Source organism: Lactuca serriola, chromosome 8, assembly GCF_051521515.1.
Source record: "Lactuca serriola cultivar US96UC23 chromosome 8, Lser_US96UC23_V15, whole genome shotgun sequence".
Taxonomy (NCBI): Eukaryota; Viridiplantae; Streptophyta; class Magnoliopsida; order Asterales; family Asteraceae; genus Lactuca; species Lactuca serriola.
This window is the reverse complement of record NC_136415.1, coordinates 16,970,137-16,990,878: the sequence shown is the minus strand read 5'-3', so window position 1 is coordinate 16,990,878 and position 20,742 is coordinate 16,970,137. Positions and strand designations below refer to the sequence as shown.

At 31.3% G+C, this 20,742-nt stretch overlaps 2 protein-coding genes and 1 pseudogene across 3 annotated transcripts; all 3 read right to left on the bottom strand.

The window, feature by feature from the left end:
• Positions 1 to 4,643: 4,643 nt before the first annotated feature.
• Positions 4,644 to 5,466, bottom strand: LOC145067605 (abscisic acid receptor PYL4 pseudogene; annotated as a pseudogene).
• A 5,966-nt stretch (positions 5,467 to 11,432) lies between these two features.
• On the bottom strand, positions 11,433 to 13,672 carry LOC145070385 (uncharacterized). Its single transcript, XM_079017317.1, has 4 exons — positions 13,536 to 13,672; positions 12,095 to 12,200; positions 11,874 to 11,998; positions 11,433 to 11,795 (listed from the first exon to the last, which is right to left on the bottom strand). Exons 2-4 carry the CDS (start codon positions 12,174 to 12,176, stop codon positions 11,565 to 11,567), a joined length of 438 nt encoding a protein of 145 aa, XP_078873443.1. The 5' UTR covers positions 12,177 to 12,200; positions 13,536 to 13,672; the 3' UTR covers positions 11,433 to 11,564.
• A 2,075-nt stretch (positions 13,673 to 15,747) lies between these two features.
• CNX3 (cofactor of nitrate reductase and xanthine dehydrogenase 3) lies at positions 15,748 to 17,656 on the bottom strand. Of its 2 annotated transcripts, none has more exons than XM_079017811.1 (3): positions 17,505 to 17,656; positions 16,732 to 16,853; positions 15,748 to 16,489 (listed from the first exon to the last, which is right to left on the bottom strand). In XM_079017811.1, the coding sequence occupies exons 2-3, from the start codon at positions 16,834 to 16,836 to the stop codon at positions 15,881 to 15,883; spliced, it is 714 nt and encodes a 237-aa protein (XP_078873937.1). In that variant the 5' UTR covers positions 16,837 to 16,853; positions 17,505 to 17,656; the 3' UTR covers positions 15,748 to 15,880. The 2 variants fall into 2 exon arrangements, with proteins under 2 accessions (XP_078873937.1, XP_078873938.1); XM_079017812.1 differs by having other exon boundaries at positions 16,732 to 16,872; positions 17,505 to 17,654.
• Positions 17,657 to 20,742: the final 3,086 nt, after the last annotated feature.

Genomic DNA, 20,742 nt, shown 5'->3' with positions numbered 1-20,742 from the left:
AAGCAGCTCACAAAAAAGGGTTTACTAATGAAGTGTTGAACAGTGGATGTAAAAGGGCTCTTTTATAAAGCATATACCGACATTAAGAAGGAGGCGACTAATTAATGACATGACATTAGACAAAAATCACAGTCAGCATCCGATGTGGTGTTAGTAGAAGGAGGTGGACTTAAAATGACCGGCAAACCCCTTCAAAATTGAAATAAGGACTTAATCGACCCAACAAAGAGTAATTTGTTCCCTTATTAAGCCACAAAATAAGTTAAGTGGCTAAATGGGTCAACCCTAGAAACATTATAGGGCCTATACGTCATTGTACCTATTATATATGTAGGTGATTCTAGGGAAAAGGTTACCTAAGGGCATTTTCCCATAAATTTGATGTCGTGGAAAAACCGTGGGAAAAAACCATTAATTTGGTTAGGGATGTCTTGTTTGACATATTTAAGCGTGTCGGGGTTTCCGCTAAAAAAGAGGCACCTGTTAATTTCTTGACTGACCCGACAGAAGGAAGGTCAACCCTTAAATCGGCTGACGTTTTGATTTTTGGATGGGTCGGTGGGAAACACGCATGTGTGGATCTTACAGGGGTATCCCATCTCGTGGGCCTGAGGGCTGGGGGTTTCACAGCGGGACATGCTGCTTTAAAAGCAGCCACAAGCAAAGTCATCAAACATGAGAGATCGTGCCTGGAAAATCAACACGTGTTCATTCCATTTGCATTTGATACGTTTGGTTTCCTCGCACCGGATGCAGTAGAGTTTCTTAAAAGAGTACAACGAATCATGCATAGTAATGTTATATCCCCTAGATCTTCGGATGTAGTCTTTAAAAAAATTAGCTTTACCATTCAAAAAGGCTTAGCGGCACAGCTTGTTGCCCGTTTGCCATCTCACTCATTGTACGATGACAATTAAAGAGTTCAAAGGAAAAAAAAACATTACTCATGTAGTATAAGGGAGTGGGTGAATATTTCTTTTGTTGTAGTGTTATAAGTTTGGTGTGATGTACCAATTGTAGTTTTTGAAGTTAAAAATAATTCTCATTTTTTTTAACGGCGTCTCTAAATATTATTAAAAGAGAACCCTTAATTCACCAATGAAGCAATCATGACCTTTAATTGAATTTCAATCCTATGTTTTCCACCATTAGATCAAATTGCTTACATCATCTTCTTTAAATAGAATTCAAACACAATAATATTCAATTATAGAATCTTTAAATTCAACAATTATATTATCAATTACAACATATCATTCTATTTATATACTAGATATCAGTTTCTCAAATTAACGTTGTTCCTAATTTAACTCCCTTATTTATAGTTTTTGGTTTCAAAATCTAAACCCGTTTAGTTTTTATTTATTCTTTTTGAAAAAATTCATTAAATGAACATATAAATAATTCAGTTATCTTTAAAAATTATTAAAAGAGAACCCTTAATTCACCAATGAAGCAATCAGGATCCTTTATTGAATTTCAATCATATGTTTTTCATCATTAGATCAAATTGCTTACATCATCTTCTTTAAATAGAATTCAAACACAATAAGATTCAATTATAGAATCTTTAAATTCAGCAATTATATTATCAATTACCACATATCATTCTATTTATTTATTAGATATCAGTTTCTCTAATTAATATTGTTCCTAATTTAACGCCATTATTTATAGCTTTTGACTTCAAAATTCAAACCCGTTTAGTTTTTAGTTATTTTATTTTTTGAAAAAACCCATTAAATAAGCATATAAATAATTTAGTTATTAACATATAAAAGCTAATCTAATCCCATTAAATCTGTAAAATATTTAAGATTCAAAATTAAAGTCAACATTATTCATAATTTATCTATCGGTATATCCCACGTAAAGGAAATCAATTTGAGATAATGGTTTTGAATTTAAAACTTATTAATTAAGAAAGTCAATTAATTTGAAATTTTGACTCATAAAAACGATATATTTTTTTTTTCAGATGAATAACCAAAATTCTCCAAGATGATATCTTAGGATCCCATTTTTTTGGAAGATAATGATTTCCTTATTGGAAAACAACCTATATATACGATTACATTGAAGTTGTTATTCTTACGATTTTGGATTGAATCATATGATTTACAGTGTTTCTTTTTTAGCGGTCTTATTCTTTTATTCTTTTTTCAAAGTTCTTTGTTTACCGTGTTCTCCTTCTTCTTCTCCAATCTCTTGTATTTACTCTATTCTTATTACCCCTTATTTCTACTTTATTCATATTGAGAGGTCAAAAATAAAATTATTAATCTACTTTAAGCATATTAGTTTTATTCTTTTAGTTATAAAAACAAATTTATATCCATATATATATATATATATATATATATATATATGTGTGTGTGTGTGTGTGTGTGTGTGTGTGTTGACCTATGTTTGTTAAGAGAAAGCCATAAAAGTTATTTTAATGCATAATGACAAAACTCGTGGAACGGACCAAAAGCAAGATAAATAAGTTTTTTATTATTGTTTTAAGGTTTTTAAGAAATTTTTTATACATATTATTATACTCTTCAGTTAAATTTTCTATTTTTATTTTACTGAATTTGTTTATATTAATGATTTTAGTTTCAAAATCATCATTCGAGTACAAGACTTTACCGATGTGGTGTTACTTACAATATTTGATCATGATGCAAAGAAACTTCTAGAAAAAACCGCACAAGAGTTGCTTCAAAAGTTTAACGAGGTTATTGATATTAACTTCATTTATATAATACTAATTTTTTACTTTTGTCTATTGATTTTTATAACCATTTTTTTTAAATTTTAAGAGGGTAATATGGAGATTTATCCATCTTCTTTGAATGTACTTTTGGATAAAAAGTTGGTGTTCAAAATTCAAGTTTTACATTATAATTTGGAGAACAAAATTGATGGTTATGCAATCTCAAACTTCATTGTTGATAATACAATCATTATTGAATTAGAAAAAAAAAATTTAACATCAAACATGAAACATTCTTTTACGAAGAATGCTACAAACACTGCACTTATTAAATTTCATTTTTTTTTTTATATTTCGGTTGATCAACTAACATATTTCTATGTACTAAAAATATAGGAACCATAATCTGATTTATTTAACATTTTATTAGTAGAATTCGGATTTCAAGACACATTAAATTAGAATGTTTTAAATATAATATAACTAAAACTAATATGTTAAATACTTTAAATTATTATTAACTTCTAGATTGACATATGAATTTATTTTCCACATTTAGGATGTTATTTCGTTTACTGGTGATAACATCACACCCGCTTTGAATTTTGATAAATGCACTGCAACAAGTCCACTAACTAAATGGACATCCTTTAAAAAAGTGTATGGACATGAAGAATTAAAATGCATGCTGGGAGATGTTTACGACGTTGATAATCTGACAACAATGTCCTCAAACAAATGACCATCAACATCAATGACATATCGTACTTCTAGAGAAGGCAGGTCAGAACTGTTAATTCCAAAACAAGAAAAATAATATATGATTTTCATGATTTTGTTTGAGTAGTTGAATGATTTGAATACTATTAATCTCATATTTTGTTTACATACTATTTGGTTTTGGGGTTTGATTTTTGATGACTTTGTTTCATACTATTTATTTTTGGGTTAGAATTTTGATCATTTGAATACATTTTGGGTTTTGTAAAATGTTAAATTATTCATCTATTTGCCTTTTTGGTTTAAACTCATATGAATTTAGAAATTTAATAATATTTTACTCTATTATTTCGTTTGAATGTAAATTTGTCAACATTGTTACAATGTTATTCATTACAACTTCAATATAAATATTAGAAAACTACCATTTTTTATGAAATTGTAAACTTTTATTAATTTTGTAACCGTTCTGAAACAATTATTAATAAATCCTTGTGAAATTATTCATAAATTTATTAGTAAATATTTACCATTAAAATATTATTATTTTTAGATATTAATGATATCCTATAATTTTATATTCAAATAATAAAACTCATTACAATGATGCTAATGAGAGGCGAAGACTAACGTTTACATTTACAAATAAATACTTTTGATTGTGTTTCACTTATACATTTTCCATTTTTAGATCAAATTGCTTATGCCATCTTAACCAAATTAAAATATTTGAATTTGATATTTATAGTTATGACAATGCTCTTTAACTTTAATGTTTATCAAATTTCTTTGCAAAATTTAACGTTGCTGGTACATATAACAACTTATTGTTGCTTTTGATTTTACAGGGCCAATATGAAAAGAATCATATAAAATTCATGGGGGTTGGTACACCGAACAAAGTTAATTCATAAAGCTATTACGCAACATGTTTTAATCAAGAAGTCACATCTTGTCGTGATAAAACAAAGATCACATGGATCATTCATGTTAAAAATTACTGTATTAAAAAAAACAAATTGCTCTAATATAAACATTAAATAATTTTATTTAATAAGTTTTGTCCAAAAACTGTAAAAATGAATATAACTAACATTTTTTATTAAAATTCCACCTAAAACAATGTCACCTATTAATGTAATATGTATTTAATTTATGTTCCCGTGTTTAACCCAGGTCATAATCTAGTTACATTTTCATTTATAAACATTAAAACTAATAATGAAAGAAGGAACATAATATTCTATTAAACATGAGAGTAATCTAGGATATTTCATAACATTACACCATGAAATACCAACCTGATAAAAATCCCACGAAAAAACATAAGAAAATTATACCAATGACCAATTAGCTAAAAAGTTGTCCAATAAAATGTAGAGTAACTAATTATGGGTTAAATTTTCAGCCATTTGCTTGAGTGACTGCAGGTTACATCGTACAATGGTATCGACGAACACACACGTCTCTTCCTTGGTGTTCTCTGGTGGCACGTCCACAACGTACGACTCCACGACGATGGTGTTTCCGCCACACGTCGGTAAAGAATGGAGCGTGGTGACAGACCGGTAGTTTTTCAGGCGATGGTCTCCACCGACGACGCTGAAGCTCATGACATGGCGTTCGTCATCAAGGATCTCAAGCCGCTCCATGCTGGATCCGGCCGGCAACCCCGACACCACTTGGACCTCCCTTACGGATCCCACGCCACCGTCTCCGACGATGACGTGACAGCTCTTAAGAAAATGTTTATACGCCTGTGGGTTGTCGAAGCGACGGACGACCGACCAGACAGTTTCCATGGGGGCGGAGATCGACAAGGTTATTGTGGAAGAACACTGGTTTTGACCCACCGCGTGAGTGTGGTGGTGGTGGAGGTCTTCGGGGAGGTAAACAGACGGTGTAACTCTCCGTATGGTAGTGGTGGTAGAGGAATGATTGCGGTGGTTCACGGTGGTTTTGAGGTTGTTGTTTTCTTGAATTCTTTGGACTTGAACCGAGGAAAGCATTGCTTGATTCTTTTAATGAACCGACACTGTGGTACGTACCGTATGTATATATATATATATATATATATATATATATATATATATATATATATATATATATATATATATATATATAATGTATGTATATGTGAGGATTGGGAATGCGATTGCAAGTTGCATGCAATTAGTTTGAATTTGGTTGGGGGGAGCATGCAAGTAGAAGGAGCAACTTGCATATAAACTTTTACTTTTAGATCCCTTCAGCCATTATCATTAATCATTACTTTATGATATACTTTCTCAGACTTCTAGAAAATTAGAAATTTAATCTAAATAATTTACAATATGAATAAGTAGTTATTCTGGGAAATAAGTTAAATCATTTTGATATATGGCATGCGATAATTTGTGCTGTTGTTGTTTTCACCTATCTATTGATGGTGTTAACTCTTAAGTAAGAATTTTTAAAAGGTGAATCAATTATATTTGAGAAGTACAGAGAGTATTGATGAACACTTTGAAGATTAGAATCGACCTAATTCTTCTTATTTCAAAGCCCGGTTTCATTTTAATTGTAACTCAACGGGGTACAATCAACGTAATTAAATGACATGTTAGTGAATAGTGAACATGTAATATTTTTATTTTGGTACGAGACTCTTACATGCATTAATGTTAGCATTAATAAAATAATACCATTTATTTAACTCCTAAGATTAAATAATACCTTTTCTAGAAGGCATGGTAAAAAAAAAAAATTAGCGCCATGGTCTCCCACAAGGAATATGTTAAGTCAAAGGCTAGTAATTCAACTACTAATACAAGACTATATTGTAGTATAACCAGACAAACTATACAAATGCCGAAACTAATTAAGACCAAAACTGAAAAGTTAAGATTATTCGTTGTCAATTAGTCTAAAAATTATCCTTATAATCTCTTACTTTTAACCTAGTTGCATTTTTCAATTGTTCTGCATATATGCCTTTTTCTTTATGAGTGATTGCTTTGGAAACTTAACTTAAATTTCGTCAACAACTACTCTAATACATATAGTCGAATAATTAACAATAAAGTACCATATGCTATACCTAACAGCTACCATAGCTAATCAACTTGCGGTTTCTTTTATGTTTCAAACCTCAACTTCTTCACATGCTAGTTTTCTACAAGAACACACCAATTGGCAATTGGCCACCATTCCAGTCATCTATATTCTAGTGGACTTCTCCCAAAAAAAAACATTAGTAGCATTCTTATTTTTAATGATACTTTTAAACTTGATTGTGAATTACTATCATTTTTAAGTTTTAATAAAGAGCGATATATATAAAACCAATTAACACTACAAAAAAGGAGTTCAGACATCATCAATTCATGAAACAGATCATAAAATTATCCTGTGAGTATACGTTGGTTGCTAATTTTTGAGCGACAAGATTAGTTAATTATGGAACATCCCAATTTAACGATGAAAATATCCATCGTTGATTTGACACTTTACACTCATTAAACAACCACAAACCGACGAATTAACGGCAAACATATTTAGCCACAAATTAGCGATTCGTTTTAGGCTATGTTTGGCGGACTAGATGAAAAGCTAGTTGTTAGCTTAAAAGCTAACTAATGGATGAAAAGCTAGCTGTTAAATAAAAAGCTAGCTGATAGCTGAAAAGCTAGCTGATAAAAAATAACGTTTGGTAAAACTAGCTGAAAAGCTAGCTGAAATATATAAAATTACATAAAAGGACATGTAAGAATATGTGTTTCTATAATTAATTAAGGGGTGTATTTGGAAAATTTTAAAAAAGCTCCTAAAAAGCTAGTCTAAGTAGCTTTTCAAAAAGTTAGCTTATCAGCTACTTTTTAGCTTACCAAACACGACAACATAAAAAACTCGAAAAATAAGCTAGCTTATCAGCTAGCTGTGGCGCGCCAAACACAACCTTAGTTATAATTCTTTCATGGTTTATCGATATTAACTGTTTCTAATTTATAAAATTAAAGATCACAACAATAAACATACACACAAACATAAATATAGCAAAATCAAATACAATATATATATTTTTTTTATAGCTATGAGGATGGGCCGACGTCGGGTGGAGGGGCAAAATGGGTTGATTCATGGGGATGAATCCCAATCAAAAGATTAATAATAATTGGGAGGAAAAGGCCCTAAATCTACTCCTCAGGTTGTTTTGTACATTTCTTTCTATTCCGGTTTAATATATATATATATATATATATATATATATATATATATATATATATATATATATATATATATATATATATATATATATATATATATATATATATATATATATATATATATATGAGAAAATTAAACATCCCCTTACCTTTTAATCCTACCAATCCTCCTACGCATTTAAATGATAACATGTGTCATATTATTATCTTAAAATATTATAAAATCTCATTAAATTAGCATTAAATGTTACACATATCATCATTTCATTGGGTAGGAGAATATGTAGGAACAAAAAGTAGGAGAATATTTAATTTCTCATATATATATATATATATATATATATATATATATATATATATATACATACATACTAGGTTTGAGCCCCATGTATTACATGGGTGTATTTAAAACAATTAAATATGTATAAACATTTGAGAAATTTGAATTTATAAAAAAAAAAAATAAGAAAAATATTGAGTTACTAAAATTAATTTTTTTTTTCTCTTTTAAATTTAAACAAACCATTTAGATAAAATAATCAAAGCAAATTAATGAGATTTTATTTTAAAATTTAAAATTATAAGGAAAGTCTATTAATGAAATTGATATGTATTTATTATTAAATTTAAATACCATATGGAATTTAATAAAATAGGTAAAGCACAAAATTACATATGGAATAAAAATTAATTCAAAACAACCACAAAATGACATGTGGCAAAATGAATGAGAATGTGACAAGTGTTAAAAAAAACCTTCATTTATTAGAGAAGATATATATATATATATATATATATATATATATATATATATATATATATATATATATATATATACACACACACACTAGGTGTGAGACCCATGTATTATATGTGTTTATTTAAAAAAATTAAATATAAAATTTTATCAATTTGAAAAGTTTGAATTTATAAGAAAAATGAGAAATTTTTTGAATTGTTAAAATTAATGAGACTTTAATATATTGAATACATTACATGTATAAACCCTTTCTAATAAATACATTACATATATATTACCTTACAAATTAAATGTGAAATTTTAATTTAATAAAATGAAAAATACAATAAAATGACAAGTGGAAAATAGAAAATTTAAAAATTCTACAAAATATCATGTGTCCAAATGAATGAGAAGATGACATGTGGCAAAAAAAACCTTCATTTATTAGAGTATATATATATATATATATATATATATATATATATATACATATATATATATATTGTTCGTACATCTACTATAATAAATGAAAATCTTTTTGTTATATGTCATACAACCAATTTAGAACAAAAGTAATTAAATAAATGAAAATCTTTTTGTTATATGTCATACAACCAATTTAGAACAAAAGTAATTAGAAAAGTTGCTAATGGTTCATTTACCACTAATGGTCTTTTTTACCACAAAATTTCAATTTTCACGCCGAGTTTCGATTTTAACAAATTTTAGTGTTAAATGAACAATGTTACAATCATCACTAAAAACATTTGAAAAGTTACAGAAATTTCAATTGAATACTTAGTAATTAAAATGACATCTCTGAGATTACTATCTCCTTAATTCTAAATCAATCTCCAATTCCATTCTCAAGCTGTCCTTTCCTTATCCATCCAAAATTTTCAATTTTAAAATCACAAATTAATGTTGATTTACAGAATTTGAATTTACTAAAAAAAATTATTTCGATGTTAATGTTGGCTTTTGGGAAAATTAAAAGTTATAAATCAATTTCCTATATAATAAAGATATATTAATATATGAGTTTTAAATCTTACTTATATAAACTTTATACTGAAACTAATATAAAAAGGGTAACCCATAGTACGTATAAAGTAAAAAATGGATTAGTTTTTTCAATATATTTTTTTGCCACGATATCCTCGAAAAATAGATAGGATTGTTATTTTAGATACAAAACACGGTTCACCAAGGAGGCCATTATGATCAACAAGAATTTAATTTTTATCCTAATTGATTTGGATTTTCAAATTTAAAGAAATGATTTTTAAAATGCTATCAACATACATTTTAATATTTTTATTAACCAAACAATATCAATATAGTTATAAATGTTAGATATCCGGCTGTTCTTTTGTCAGCAAGTAACAGATTAATCATTAATGTATACAGGTACCAAAAAGATGGATAGAGACAAAACTTTGACATGAGCATTGAAATTTAACAAAGTTGAAGCATGGCGACAGCCTGTATATGGCCAACCTAAACTCAAACCCAAACACAATACTTATGACTTATAACTTATAACTTATCCATCCCAAACTCCTACTTGTATTGTTTCAAGGAAAAGCTTTGCTCATTCAATTTTGGTTGTATGTGGAAAAGACGAAAACAAGTTGTTGCGGGCTCCGTACATATAATTGACTATCAATGTGTAATGTACGTGTTTGTCTACTCTTATAGGTAAACCTACAAGACGGTTTACATTAACTCTATATATCTTTGTGTGGGCCCTTATACGTATATGTACGACGAAAGCACGTTTTCATGACAATCGTAAACACGCAAATATTTTTCTTGTTTTTTTTCCCCTTTTGCTGACACATGCCTTATGGGTAGGAATGTTCGTTTGAATGAGTAGGTTTAGTCCGATCTAGTAAATTCATATTGATTTCAGTTTTTAAACTATGAACCTGGATAGTTTGAATTAAGTATATATCCCATACGCACCAACTCTTTCATAATTCAGTTGAAACGGTTTTTACAATTTGGTTTTTAAGAACATTACAACAAAATATATAAATTAATTCAAATTGACAAACACTAAAATGGGCCGATTTGTACAAATAAAAAGTTAATAAATAATAACTAGTTATAAAAATATTATTAAAAATATAAATATAAATAAATAAATAAGAAATCAGTTTTGTTTAATTATCCTATTCTCATTTTAGTAACCAAAATAAATATAATATTCAAAATAATAATTTGGTTTTAGTCGAAACCAATATACAAATTCGAATATCCAAATTATATAGTTCAATTCAAAATGTCCAGTCAGCACTCCGGTTATATTCAAATAGTAAACCGTTCTTATAGGTTTTTTTGGAAGGTTTCATGAGTTTTTTAATATTCATCTTAAACAATAAAATTTTATAAAAGAGAGCATGATTACAAAACAAATTTAGCATATCTAACACTTAATTTTCTACATATTCACATGAACAAAATGTAAACCGTCTAATAATTTCAAACCCAAAATAGGGATATACGCCACACATGAGTTGTTTGATATTCATCTTCAACAATAAAGTGTACACATTTCGTTTCAAACGGGACTTTTAACCCTCACCTTTTAGCTAATGGCATATACCCGTCAACTCTTGATACCGGTAAGCTAAAGACCCTTAGGTGAACATTTGTCACATTGACTTCATTTCTTCTTTTATTTGGTTTTTTTTTTCACATCATTCTGACATGTTTGATTTAGAATTTGAAGGATTCTTGGTCAGTTCTACAAGGCAATGTATCAAGTTTCCAACTCTTTCTAGTAGAGACGCTTCTACAAGGTTGAACAAATTTGTGCCTTTTATATTAAACCTTTTAGGTTGGGGAATTAACTTAAATCGATTACCTACAAAAACTCGATTCTCTCATGCATTTGCTCACTTTGTGATGAAACTGTTAAATCTATTGAACATCTTTTTGCTACTTGATTGTTAGCATAAAGTATAGTAGTATAAAACATGTTTAGATATCTTTAGTGATTTGTCTATGTAAAAGACCAATTGAAGTAAACACTTGCCAAGTTGCAAGTAATTGACAATTTCCAACAAAAACTCAATGAATTATTCAATAAAAATTCCAAATTTAAAAGGTCAACAAAATGAAACTTAAAAATCTTTCAAGTTGAACTAATTAAACATGATTTATAAATTTTTTTTAGAAAAAGGCCAACCTAAGATGTGGTGTTTGACTCTGGTGCACCTTTCACGTAAATTGGGTGAAGTACATGGCCTTCTTTGGGCTCAACATGGATCCACTTGCGTCCACTAAGCTTATGGCGTTCAAATTTCACACACCCTTCTTTCAAAGCATAAAGTGTATGATCTTTTCCCATTCCAACATAATCTCCTGGGTGGAAACGAGTGCCTCTTTGTCTCACAATGATATTCCCAGGTACCACTCTCTGTATTTCCCAAATATAAATAAATAAACAAAACATATGATTTAAATATTTAATATGAATTTAGAAATTTAGTTGAACCTCGCCACCAAACTTCTTGACACCAAGCATCTTGGGTTTTGAGTCACGTCCGTTTTTTGTTGACCCTGCTGTTTTTTTGGTGGCCCAACGTCTGAATATCATGCTTAATCCATCTCCAGTTACATCTATCATTCAGTTAAAAATAATAAAAAAATGTTATCACAATTAAAAGAATATAATGGAAAGACAATAAATAAATAAAAGGGTTATAAGAGGTGTACCTCTTGCAGAACTGTAGACAGGAATTTTTGTAACCAGGTTGCTAACGGTTAATCTTCTACACAAAGAAGCTGCAAAATTCATCCTCCTCTTTTATGTAACTAAAACCTGTAAAAAAAAGGATTTAAAAATAATGAGAACAAGTTACTGAAGGCGCCTATATAACCTAATTGAGCAATTGTCAAAGCTTCTATTGAAAGAGGAGCATATAGAAGAAGAGGGAGACTATGATTAGAGATTGCAGGTCTCTAGTGAAGGAAATGAGAAAATTACAAACTTTTTAGAATTTCTGTTCATGTAAGACTTTTTTTTTTCTTGGTACTTTATCATTATAAGGTGTTTCCCTATCAAGATTTAAGGCATTTAAGGCATCTATTTTTTTTCAGAGGGACAATGTCATTAAACAGTAACCAAGTTTTAGATTTATTCCAACCTAATTAAGAGGTTTTACGACTCAAGATTCATTTTTGTTCCAATTTTATAAAACTTTATACATTTTTGTTCTGCTGCTATGTCATTTGAAAACCAAGTTTGCCTTCTACCTGTTCTTCAGGTAAACCATATTACTAAGCACATGTATGCTTCTAGTAATGCTAAAGTTAAGTAGGCAACATGACAGGATGTATATAGGTTCATCCTGTGATGTAATATCATGGAAAGTAATAGCAGTATTGCAATAGCAAGTCCTTGCAGCTTACAAATTTGCATGCTCAGAAGTACCAAAGATTTAGGAGCTCAAATATCAAAAGAACAATGTTGTTAGATATATATATGATGCAAGCATCGTGTTAGTTGAATTTATCATTGTTGCATCACTATGAAGGATCAACTAGCTCAACATACGCAACAGGTACCAATGCTAGGTTAGGATCCGATACTAAACTCTTAAAGGGAATCATGGTGGCATACGAATAACCTTATCCTGAGACCATTGCAAGTGTAAAGATTGAGAAGAAGTTGAAAGTAGATTAGTCTGAAACATCCGACAATACTCAACTGAAAGAAGCAACTTCAGTTATGAAAGTCACTGGAAAACATCATAAACCCTCTAAACCCTAATTCCAACAGAGAATATAACCCATTTAAAGAACATAAATTAAACTCTATACATAGAATGGATAGATAAAGCTAACAAACAATCACAAGGGTAATTGGCCTAGGGTGTCTAAGTTCAATGTAAGACCTCATATTCCTGGTTAAAAACCCAATTAAAGAATCAAACGAGGCAATTTGAATGATAACAACTTGCAATGCATTAGTACAACAAAACATAAACAACAAAAACAAGATGACCTGAAATCGACCAAAAAACGAGGAGCAGTAGCACGACGACAAGGTAAAATCGATTTGTAACAAAAGAATTCATGATTAAGTCATCCAGAAAATAAACCCTAGGTTAATTTGAAAGAAACACATAAAGAGGATATAGGAAGAGAAGCCTACAGAATTGACAACTTTGATGCTACTTATCAAGTCGGAGGTCAAGAGCCTTGGTCGCTCAATTTATTGGTGGAGATTTGCCGATCAGGCAAGAACAGGAGGGAAGTCGCAAGAAGGAAAAAGAAAACGTTGGATCGGTGATTGATGAGATTGAGGTAAAAGAAAAAATATCGTTCATATTTTGGGCTAAAGAGTAGCTGATGGGCTGGCCCAGAAGAAAGATACTTTTTAAATAGGCCCACGATGAAGTTGTGAAAAAGCGGTGTGAAAACGCAAAAGTAGCGGTACCATAAATTATGTCAAAATCTTTGATCAATGAAACAATCTAGAAACTATAATGTACCTTCTTCTGTTATTGCATCATGAAAAGCATAAACATGAATGTTGTAAATAAATATACATTTTACTAACTTGGTCTAAAGAAGCTTACGAAGATCTGTAATTCTATATGAATCAATTTCTAGATCGGTTTGAGTTCAACACTTGAGCACAACGAGTTCTTTAATTCTGATTTCGGACCTGTTTGAGTTCAGCACTCCCTACATATCATAAACACAAAGGGATTAAACTTGTAGACAGATTAAACCGGAAATCAGAGAGGTGAGATTAAACATGTGAAAAGATTAAACCTGTAAAAAAATAAAAAAGAAATCTTATGTTAAGCTGTTAAAGAAATCAGAAAATGAAGTGGGATCGAGCCGGTAAAGAGATTAAACCGGAAAGAAATGGATCTGGAAGCGGAGCTTAGCGATGTTTGGAATACTGGACCGGCTTCGGTTCCAGTCCCAGGATATTGGTGAGATTGCGGTGGAATACTGGTTTGAAGACCCGTTATTTTTTCTAGGTCTTCAAACCAGTATCCCGTCGCAATCTCACTGATATCTCAACGTCATTAACCGCACAATCAAGAAGTCAAACAAAACTAAAAAGCTTGTAATTTGTAGGTTAGGTTTTAAGCCTCCAAGGTGAAGTCGGGAAGGACTAGGGGGTTGTTTGCATTGGGTGTAAATTGCTTTGGTTTCTACAAATAGAAGGAATGCTTTAGATGATATATTGATGACAACTTGTTGGGCTATTTGGAAATATTGAAATGCATTAATCTTTTATAATGCCAAAAAGAAGATGATTTTTGAAGTAATTGTTGATAATTCATGTGATTGGTTTGTGAGTAGGAATAGAAAAATAACAATTAAATGGGTTGATTGGTTATTAAGAATATTTTTATTTAATATTTTACTAGCTTCTTACTTATTTTTTATTTAATAAATATCTACAACTGTTTATAAAAAAATTGAATAAGACAGATGTCAGAATCAGCAAGAGACTTTGAAAAATCTATCTTTGATTGAAAACATATTATTTGATTAGAATGGATGTATTGAATGATAAAGTTAATCAGTGGAACCATAAAGCATTCAAGAAACCAAATCAAGCAAATGCATATAACAATAGCACAAAGCCTGCAATTATTTAAGAAAAAAAAATAAGACATTTCATGCCTACACAATATTAGGCTAGTCATGGGCCAAAAATATGCCAAATTGCAGCCCATGAAGGTGATATCGTAGCTGGAGTCATAAAATCACAGATGAGTCTAACCACTTGCGATTCGTGTGATTATTTTCTGAAAACAAATAAAAATTATTTATTATTTATTTATATTTCTTTCATTTATTAGTTTATTAAACTATTTTTTAAATAGATTCAAAAAGTTTCACTCAATAAAAAGCCTTAATATGTTTTTTTTTCTAAAAAAATTTATCTATAAAATATTAAACTATAATATATTTTTTGTTTATAAATTTTAATTCTCAACTAAATAATTTGTTTTTGTTTTTTATAAAGTTGACTAATATTCAAATTATTTATATATTTAAAATATTCTAAACACAAATTAAATTCGTGTTGACACGCGGCACGTATAAACACGTGACACGACATGTATAAAAACCAAATTAAATTCGTATTTTTATGTAACATAGTTAAAAACATGTTTAATCGTGGCTTGTCACAAGTCACATGGATTAATTATATGACGTGTGTGTGTTTGATACACAAAACACATTTAACAATTTGTGTCGTGTTTGTGTTTGTCATATTTTTGTCGTATAAATTTGTGTCTGACAGGTATCACAGATTGCTCCGGTCTAATTAAAACTTTTGTATTGTTGAATGATTTTAAGATCATATATTTTTCCTGTTTAGCAATAAGATGAAAATTTCTAAGGGGTTTTATATTTCTTTTAGATTTAGCAAATGATAATACTAAGAACAATATCTGATGATACTACAACCTAATCCAAGGTGTTGAAAAAATGTTTTAGCACTAACATACATAATCTGAAGAATCATTGTTTCTTCTCCCTAGACCAATCCCCACTCTTCCCTCCAGTTTTATGTTCCAATCGTACATCTGTAATCTGAATATGTTTTGATGCAGCCTTACACATATCATAAACAGTTAACCCAGCAAGAGTAACTGCTGTCAATGCTTCCATCTCAACCCCAGTTTTCCCTGTTGAAGCAGCCTCCCCTCGTATTTCAACACAATAATCACAAGGGTTTAATCGTAAATCAACACCAACATGAGTTAAGTTGATATTGTGGCATAGTGGGATAAGATTACTAGTCTGTTTTGCTCCTGTTATTCCAGCTATCTTTGCTACACTAAGAACATCTCCCTTTGCAACCTGGTTGGCAGAAACTAAGTCATATACTTTCTTCCCCAAAATAACTTTACAGCTTGCAATTGCAACTCTCTTGCTAATATCCTTGTCAGACACATCCACCATTTGAGCTTCACCTTTCACACTAATATGGCTCAGTTTTGATTCATTTTCCATTTCCATTTTTATTTTTTCAACAGGTGTAATCTCCGAGTCTTGGGATATAGGTTGACTTTCACTGGAACCAGTAAGACTTGTAGGCGGAGCTTCACCAAAAACAAATTCCATCTCCTGAAAATTTTCAAACATTTTATAATTAACTGAATTCCCGTTTCTATAATGTCAAACTTCATCAATCATTAGTGTCCCATATAATAATATAAGTAGAGCGAACATGGTCTAAATTTTTTTGAGGTCTCTTGATACATAAATACATGGAATTCTTCAATGACATCTTCCCATTCTGGTGTAGATATCAAAGAAATAAAAAACAGATTTAATTCTTAAAGTTACAGAAATAATTAAAAATGCACCTTATTAAGCTCATCAATGGTGCTGGCAATATCATGGCTGCTGCTGCTGCTGCTAAACGGCCTTCTTGATTTATGTAACATCAATGATGCCCGACGAAGATACATGATAGTAAAAAGCTCCCCTTATAGATACAGGAAATACTGAATTAGGAGCAAATCTAATGAGCCACATTTCTATATTCAGTCTCATTCATGCATTTTAACGAATACCTACAATGCTTTAAACCAATTGGTTAAAGTGGATCAAAAGATCACAAAACCTCATCATCCAAAGCATTCTCTGTGGAGTATACTGCCTGACGTATCTATTGATTATTTACACTTACCCTGTTCAGAGATTAACGGTGCCCGGAAGAAAAACAATGATTCAAAACTTAGCCCTCTTGATTACGAATTTTCTCTATGTAAGGATGTCTTTGTTGTGTACTAAAGTCCCGATCAGCATAAGTGCATAATACAACTAGATTAATAGTGTTCGTGGCTATCAGGACAAAACCTATACCACCAGTCAAATGCAGTTTTCTTCTTTAGGAAAAAGACTGATGTCTGTGATGTTTATTAAACATGAGCCATATGGATTATAGATCTATATCTAAACTAATTCAACGCTATCAGAACTTGAAAATTTTGTACAAAATTAAGTTTCTAAAAGGAAACTTGAGAAAATCAAGCACAAAACAGAACATAATAGACGACCCACACCAAGACTAAAAATTGCAATTCGAGAAGGACTAAGGCAAGTTGAGACGAGAAGTCAGAACTCAGAAGCTTACTTGTAATTTGTAGGTTAGGATTCAAGCCACCAAGGTGAAGTCGAGAACGAGAAGGACTAAAAAACTACAGCTCGTCCGCCCCCAACCCACCACGTCCAAGGTGAAGCCGTGAAGTCGTGTTGAAGGACTACAGGTTTAGCCAAAAGGGGTTTCTGATTTCTTGATTTTTATTTGGTTTTTTTTTTTTTTTTATTTTACTTTTTTTTTTATTTTTTTATTTTTTAAACGCTCTTCGCACCTTGCCACATAAGCATTTTAAATGTCATATCATTTTTCTCCTTTTAACACCTACACTTAACATTTGATAAGGAGTGATAACACTTTTAGCACTCAACTTTTTATATTTTTTTTTATAATTTAATTTAATTACTATATTTTAACAAATATATTTTTTTTATTTACTTTTTGTAATTTAATTTAATAACTTTATTTTAATAAAAAATTATATATATATATATATATATATATATATATATATATATATATATATATCACAAATAAATTGGTGAGGTTGCTAAGTCTTAAATTGAGAATTTAATTTTCAACCATATTACTTTGAAGACCACCGTACATATATGTACAATCCCAAGAATATTGCATCAACCAATCAAATGTATTTAACAATTTCTCTTACATCTCGCTATAACCTTGGCGTTCTTTCCTTGGCGACCTCCTTAGCGAGAGCTAAGGGGTGGTATTCTAAACCCATGGCGAGCTAAGCGAGTGGCTTTGGCGAGTGTCACTCCGCTTAGCCTAATAAAATAGATTTATAATAAAATAATAAATATTAATAACACTAGCTGTGAGATACATAGAATGGATAGATAAAGCTAACAAACAGTCATAAGGGTAACTGGCCTAGGGTGTCTAAGTTCAATGTAAGACCTCAGATTTCTGATTAACAGCGTGCAATGCATTAGGCTAAAGGGAATGGCTCGCCAACTCCCTCGCCATGAAACTCGCCACCACTCCTTTCAATGTGTTAAACTTCTCGCTTCTTCCATGCTCGCTAAGAGCTTGACGACAGGAAAGAGAAAAAACAGAAGAGAAGATGGGTTATGATTGGTCTCTTTTTTTGTTTTCATTTTTTTGAAAAAAATCAAGCCCTTTGATTGGTTTTTTTTGATTTTTTTTTCTCTTAAAATCCAGGTGTATGTGTTTAAGATAAAAGCTTATGTGGAAGGTAAAATTATGATGTGGCAATGTGTTTAGCATGTGCTAGACATGCTACCACTCCTCTTAGCCTTAGTACACCAAAACATAAAGAACAAAAACGAGATGACCTAAAATCGACCAAAAAACGAGGAACAGGAGCACCGAAGAGAAGGTAAAATAGATTTGCTACAAAAGAATTCATGATAAATAGTCATCCAGAAAATAAACCCCAGGTTAATTTGAAAGAAACACAGAAAGAGGATATAGGAAGAGAAGCCTACAAAATTGACAACTCTGATGAAGCTGAACCTTAAAAGATTCGCCGAAGATCAACGTCGACGGAGTGCGTAGCCGCCGACAGCCCGATCGCTATATACGAAATGAGCCGATCTTAACCAAGCTGTCACGGGATGACTCTTTTAGACTAGTCAATATCGTGTGCCACTTAGTGCTTCTCCGACTAAGTCAGGCTAACTTCGACGATCTAGATGTACTAACGAACTTAGGAAGCAAGATTTACGACAAGGGACACTTCAAGAAAGCTTCTATTATATAACTCAACTTCTTTGCAAGACAACTTCTTGATGGTTTGGACAAATGAGTCCTCCCCCTATTTATAGGAACCTTACACCTCCTCAAATGGAAGTTTCTAGGTCCCGATCATTCATGACTAATCTAGACTCTTCCTGCTATATACATAGATTTTACAAGACTCTAGAACATGGTAGACTTGTATACGATGCTCTAGAAATCTCTAAGTCGTCCCGACATTATCCAAATCATTCTTGTATGATCTAGCGTGTTCTAGATCATTCCAAAGTCTTCCGGGTCGTTCTAGCTTCGTCTAGCGTCCTCTTGATTATTCCGGATCGTTCTCCTTTGCTCCACGGACATCTACAATATTCTAGCATCTTCCAGGGTCTCGTAGAGCATTCCTGATCTCTTTGGAGACTTCTCGAGTATACTTGATTGTTCCGGAGTTCTCTAGACGATTGTAGAATTTTCCAGAAACTTGGTTCGTGACACCCTCCCCCACTTAAACCCTTGACGTCCTCGTCAAGTCTTCTATACATATGTCTCGATCTTGTCACGGGGCTACTTCGTGTCTTTTCGTTTTCTCCAAAGTATCTCTTCGAGTAAGGCGTTCTTTTATTTCTTGATGTACTTTGAATCCTATTTCTTCTCTCAGCCTCGTAAAACCTTGAGTAACTCTTCATGTGGGATATGGATCCCTGTTCCTTCAAACGTGCCTTGCTTATTCGAACTTCCCCTTTTGGCTTCATATTCTTCTTGATTATATTGCTCTGGTCATAACACATCTTCATAGTTGAAAGGGATCGTGCTTTTGTCTTTCTTCTTTCCAAGGGAATTATATGGATAGTTGATCCCTTGGTTATACGCAGGGTGTTGTCTCTTTCGAACGACCAAGGACATACCATATCCAGGAAATCCATTCCTAGTACCATGCGATAGTCGTCCATCGGAACCACTATCAAGTCGATGGCCCCTTCCCATTCTGCAATCTTCATGGGTATTCCACGAGAAACTCCGAGGATCGGATTAGATGGAGAGTTGACAACCTTCAACTGACCTAACTCCTTTGTATAATGAATACCCAACTTCCTTGCTTCTTCCTCTGCGATGAAACTATGTGTTGCTCCAGAATCTACTAGCGCCTTAGTGTTCCTTGCATTCACTTTAACTTCGACGAACATGAGACTTCCTCCTTTATTTTCTTCCTTCTTAGAAGATTTTATCTTATCTTTCGATATTGAGTTCAGAAAACACATTGAGCTTATTTGTGCTTCGTCTTCTTTTTCTTGCAAAACCATCGCATAGAAAGTCTTTTTCTTCGGACAGTCTCGGATCAAGTGATGACCATCACACAAGTAGCACTTGATCTTTTTTCGCTCTTCTCTTCGGTTTCTTCCTTCGATTTCTTTTCCTTTCGTATTTAAAGGTTGGGGTGCGTTTTGTTTTGGTTCCGATTCCGTCATAGTTTGTTCTCCCCCACTATTCTTCTTAACCGTGCTTTCTTTTCGAAATTCCATTAGATCTTCTGCCACGGCAATAGCTTCGTCAA